The following is a 6,000-nucleotide window of genomic DNA, read 5'->3' as shown; positions in this document are numbered from 1 at the left end:
TTTCTTTCTTTCTTGACTACCCCACATCCTGAAAGTAACAAGTTAAATTAATAATTATTATTCTTAATATTAATCTATTTATTTATAAGCGTCACTATATAATAGATTAAAATAGTGTTTTTTTTGTTGTTTATGTATTGTTCAAGATTTTATTGACTATCCCAAACGTACATAACAATTAAAAGAAATAAAATAATAATAATATCATTAAATAATAATTATAATCATTAATATATCAGATAAAAAAAATTCTTTTTTTAGTTTTTCATGTATTGTCGTTTTTAATGACTACCCCAAACCCTGAAAGTATCAAGATAGATAGATAGATTGATAAATAAATAATTTTTTTTATTATTTTAAATACTTAAAAGGGTGGTTTATTTGTACAAAGTGACTGGAAGAAATTTTTTTTTTTTTAATGATTTGAGTCTTAGTGATGCAACAAAGTTGAACAAAGTTCAAATTTATGCAAATGTATAATGTTTAAAGTGTCATTAATTTAATTAATTTGCTGCTTAAGAGATGCTTTAGCTGAACTGAACTCTAACCCTCCCATTAGACGACACTCAATAACAAGGTGTTTGACAGACATTTGCTGCTGGCTTGCATGTGCTGCGTTCATGACTAAACTAATCAAAGCTGTCCAGGGTGTGCGAGACATCCAGGATGTTCATGAGGTTTGATATCCACATATATGTCCAGCTGATCCTGTCCTGACTGCTGCTCTGTGTGTGTGTGTGCGTGTGTTTTCAGAGACGTGTGCGGTTAATAACGGAGGCTGTGACAGCACGTGCCATGACGCCGTGACTGGAGTTCGCTGCAGCTGCCCGGTGGGATTCACCCTACAGCTGGACCGCAAGACCTGCAAAGGTACCATCACACAGAGATCATCCCCTCATCTCACAGACAAATCCAATCTACCAATCCTAATTAGGAGCGACATGCATTCTTCTGTTCTAGTTAAAAGAGAAAATGATGCACGAGGCAATAAAATCCCAGCAGATTAAAAGACAGATTTTGAGGGTTCAATGTGAGCAAACATTTCACATTGCTTTGCAAAAATGTAGTTTAACATGAAAGAGATTAAAGGGATAGTTCACCCAAAAATTAAAATTTTGATGTTTATCTGCTTACCCCCAGGGCATCCAAGATGTAGGTGACTTTGTTTCTTCAGTAGAACACTTGATTTTGTGTATGTTTTTTTGACTCTCAAAGCCGTGATTCCCATTCACTTCCATTTATATGACTGACAGACTGCAACGGTTTGAGTTAAAAATTTTCGTTTGTGTTCTACTGAAGAAACAAAGTCTGGGGGTAAGCAGATAAACATCACATTTTTCATTTTTGGGTGAACTATCCCTTTAAAAGGGATAAACGGATGGATAGGTAGGCAGATGGATTGATGGACGAATGGATGACTGCATAGATAAGCGGATAGATAGATAGATAGATAGATAGATAGATAGATAGATGATAGGAGCAGTGAGGTTCAATGGGCAGAGCAAAAATTTCTCATCATATTACTTTGCAAAAATGTCGTTTTACATGGACGAGGTTTCACATTGTGATCAATCCTGGAGCTTTCAGCAGATTTTGAATTCAAAGACGAGAAATAAAAAAACTACCAGTCCCACCCAGACTCATTATTGCATGCCATCATTTCTGAATTACCATAATTATGAGTTCTCAACTTGTAAACTGCGTTCACGTCTTTGAAGATCTGGTAATTACACGTTGGGAACGTTTCATGAAAGTGTACCTACCTGACCATTTTGACGTCACGTAAAAACCACCAAAATAGTGTTGCTTTGGTGGGTAAAGGTAGTTAGCGACCTCTACACCTATATTTCTGTTTATTTGCTATAGTGCAGGATTATTTATTATTTTTACTGTATAAATGTTTTTTTTTTCCTTAAATTAATTCTTTGTTATAATATATACAGTAGGTTTGTATTTGTACAAATTTGAATAAATTTTTTTTATGTTTCTTTTTTTACTGTGTAAACTGAGAGAAAATAAAGTGAATTACCATTTTGACGTCACGTAAAAACCACCAAAATAGTGTTGCTTTGGTGGGTAAAGGTAGTTAGCGACCTCTACACCTATATTTCTGTTTATTTCCTATAGTGCAGGATTATTTATTATTTTTACTGTGTAAATGTTTTTTTTTTCCTTAAATTAATTCTTTGTTATAATATATACAGTAGGTTTGTATTTGTACAAATTTGAATACATTTTTTTTATGTTTCTTTTTTTACTGTGTAAATTGAGAGAAAATAAAGTGAATTTCTCTGGTACATTTTTATTGTGGGTGAAGCCAAATTATCAGTACTTTAGCAATATTTAAAGCACATATTGCTGCTAGGATTGAAGCAGAGTCTGATTTTTACAAAATGACAAGCGGTCTTATTATTGTTAATTAAATCTGTGGTCAAAGTGGATTCTTAGGTTAAATTAATTAGGTTCATTATTTGAAATGACAAAAAATATATTTTTTTTTATTGGAGAGTTAAATTTTGTAATTAAATTGATTGTTTTTGTATTTCAGTCTTTTGCAGATATTTATTCTTACTGCTTAAATTAAAAGTTTTTTTTTTTCTTTTATAAGATTTTATAAGGTTCCTCAATTTATACATTTCTATATAATTTATTTTCTTTTCTTTTTTTTCTGTAAGTGGTACTCAAACATTTTCAGCCACCAAGATAAAATTGCCTTAAACGTAGCTCTAGCTCTTGATGTTGTAGGCCAGAAAAATGTGAGAAAAAGTGTATATAAATCAACGACTACGTTTGAAGAAAGCAAAGAAGCATGAAAAATAGATGAGGGAACACAAAAGGGTTTAATGAAGAAGAAAAGGGTTTCCGAAAGGGTGAAGAGCAACTGGAAGTGCAGACTTGCGGGTTCGTGCGGCCAAGACTGGGAGCCTGCGTCGCCTCTAGCGCTCATAACGTTACGCTAACAAGAGCGATAAAAGAACATTGAGTTTTATTAGTTCTGCAGTAGAAGAAACAAAGAAAAACATCCCCAGACAGCACTGGCACGAGAAGACACAGAGCCTCCTTCAGGCCCAGAGCGAGCGTTTCTTCTGCTCCTAATGCCGTTATTTTCTCCAGATGATGCAGTCTTTCTGTGAAATGAACGCCTCATTTACTCAGATGATTCAGCCGTAATCAGAAACATCCAGTGCAGCTCAATCAAAGCCCATGGAAAGCAGGACAAGCTGATGATATATTGATCCCTGATTCCGAGAGAACAGGCCAGAGGAGACGCGATCCTGAAAGACTTCCTCCTGTCGGAGTCCACAAACGCTCTGAAGTCGCACATTCGCTCCATGTGTGTCCGTCCCCATCCACTCGTCTTCTCGCATTCGCTCCTTTCTCTTATTCTCTCCTCATTTCTTGTCTGCTTGCCTCATTTTCTCATTTCTCTTCTTTGATTCCTGTAGTTCAGACTCTAGAGATCGGCGCTAGCAACGCCAAGGTCATGGGTTCAGTTCCCAGGGAATGCAAACACTGATGTAAACCGAATGCAATAGAAGTTGCTTCGGATAAAAGCTTCTGCAAAATGTGTATTGTGTAATGTGTAACTGTGCATCAATCTCTGATATAAATGTGTATAAAATGTCATTGTTTAGATTTTAGAACTGTGGTTGAGGAAACCAGAAATGTTTAATATCGCAGACGTAATATTTAGACACAAATATGTTGCTTCAGAAAATAAAGTGAATTTCTCTGGTGAATTTTATGTCGGCTGAAAGGAAATTAGCAATATTTAAGACACTTAAAGCTCCTAGGATTCAAGTCTGATTATGTGTGCAGTCGTGGTGAATCCTTAGGTGAAATTAATTAGGAGTAAAATGTGTTTTAATTTTCTAATGACATGAAATTCATTTTAATAGTTTTTTTTTATTATTATTATTATGTGATTATGTGACTTAAGTCTTTTGCTGTTATTTATTATTCTTAATCTGTAGATTGAAAGGTTTAATTTTTCTTAGAAATGAAGTATTCTTTGATTTTATAAGTTTCTCCAATTTGTATACATTTCTGTACAGTTTCTATAAAAATATTTTTCTTTTCTTTTTTTTTTTGCAAATTTCTTTCTTTTGCATTTATTCATTATTTTTTGCATTGTAAACCGAAAGGGTTTTTCTTTTCTTAAAAATGTGAAATGTTTGTAATAATATAAGCTTCCCCAAATTGTTTACATTTCTATAACATTTCTATATGAAAGAAAAATCTTTTCTTTTTCTTTCTTCTTCTGACTCAAACAGTAAGCTGATAGTTTAAGCCCAAGCAAATCTGTCATATTTACGGTCAGCCACCCCTTGTACCTTTGGATTATTTCACATGTGTCCTCCGCTGATGGTTTGAATCACGGTGAACTGAAGGGAACAGCACTAATCCAGTGCATGTGTATCTGCTCAAACTCTCTCTCTCTCTCTCGTTACAGACATTGATGAATGCCGCATGAACAACGGCGGGTGTGACCATGTGTGCAGAAACACGGTTGGCAGCTTCGAATGTAGCTGCAAGAAAGGATACAAACTTCTGACCAACGAGAGGACGTGCCAAGGTAGACTAACCAATGAAAATGTCATGTCTTTACGTTAAAGCATAAGCCTGTACAGAACATTGACCAGTTAGGGGTAAAGAATATCTTGTTCTGGATTTCGTTTGAAGGAAGTTTAGATCTTTCTGCTGGAAAACAAGACAAAAATGCAAATGAGGTTCTGGTTTGCTGGACAGAATGTTTGTGATCCAGCTGGGTTTATCAGGTTAGTTTGGTGTTAATAGAGGAGGAATCTAGGGGCGATCCTCTCTTGGCCTTGTCCCCTGCTGAGATGTACATCCATGATGGTTTTGAATTGCTTGAATCACTTTGAAAAGGAAGGTGCCATTAAGGGCAACATGTGCAGAACAAATCTGCCATAATTCTACACATTCCCGCAGGTTTCGCGATTATAAAGCGGGAAATTACCGCAAACATTTATGCACTATAGCATGTAGGTTGAATCCAAACAGATTCTCAGAGCAGATCAGTCAGTTTCAAACTTTCTGTGAGACGGAATTTCACAAACAGCGTGAGTGATTGGGACTGAGTGGTACTGCGTCTTCTCCCACTCTCTCAAAATGCACAAATGGCCTCGATCCATAATGTCCACGTTGAGTTTGCTCTGCATGCGAGCTGCACCTCTATACACCTCTGTATCTATATATGTACCTTTTGCCCTCGTCTACAATAGACTCCAGACCTGGAGAAAACCGAATAGTCTAGCATTTGTTGTTGCTGGTTTATACTGGCAGTTTTCATCACTTGTTATTTTTGCTCATACTTAGTTTTAGGAGTTTGTTCAAGTCAATTACCTTAAAGAGGGCATCAGATACCTATTTTCCACAAGTTGGTATGATTCTTTAGTGTCTTCATGAAATGTCTGTAACATACTTTGGTTAAAATTCCTCAGTGGTCGTGTAAAATAACACCCTTTTACCTTATCAAAAACAGCTCTGTTCACAGCAACCCGCTTCGGTGCATGTCTCTTTAAATGCTAATGAGCTCTGCTCACCCCGCCCCTCTCTTCCATGGAAGAGGAAAGGCGATTTAAAAATAATCTTAAGAAATATAAAGTGTGAGACTTACTTCTTCTGGAGGTGCAGCTGGATCATGAACAGTGGGTTCTGATCCATCCATGAGTTTTTAAACTTTTTAGCAAAACCTGCCTTGGATTGTCCCTCATTCAGAAAGCAGTGTGGAGTAAAATGATTTGCGCAGACATAAATGAATTTAGGTGTATTCGGTGTGCGCTTTACCATCAAAAACAAAACTAATCCACTGTGTCCTCAGTGGCTCTGATGTCGGGAGAAAATGAAGACTCTTGTATTCACTTTTACATCAAACTACAAAACATCTGCATTGCTTACGAGACATTGCTGTCGCTACAGCTGCTCGAGGGCGGAGAAAACGGCTGAGGGCGGAGATATGCTAATACAGGACAGTCC

At 36.2% G+C, this 6,000-nt stretch overlaps 1 protein-coding gene across 1 annotated transcript in view; it reads left to right on the top strand.

Moving 5' to 3' along the window:
• LOC107737055 (signal peptide, CUB and EGF-like domain-containing protein 3) overlaps positions 1–6,000 on the top strand; it is a 119,618-nt gene that overhangs the window by 92,085 nt on the left and 21,533 nt on the right. Inside the window, exons 7-8 of the mRNA XM_016548459.1 lie at positions 754–870; positions 4,454–4,576. Of these exons, the coding sequence (XP_016403945.1) occupies positions 754–870; positions 4,454–4,576 (240 nt within the window). The remainder of the gene's footprint in view (positions 1–753; positions 871–4,453; positions 4,577–6,000) is intronic.

Source organism: Sinocyclocheilus rhinocerous, unplaced genomic scaffold (genome assembly GCF_001515625.1).
Source record: "Sinocyclocheilus rhinocerous isolate Xijiao unplaced genomic scaffold, SAMN03320098_v1.1 scaffold464, whole genome shotgun sequence".
In the NCBI taxonomy this organism is placed as follows: Eukaryota; Metazoa; Chordata; class Actinopteri; order Cypriniformes; family Cyprinidae; genus Sinocyclocheilus; species Sinocyclocheilus rhinocerous.
The sequence above is the reverse complement of the archived record's forward strand: the minus strand, read 5'-3'. Positions and strand labels throughout refer to the sequence as shown.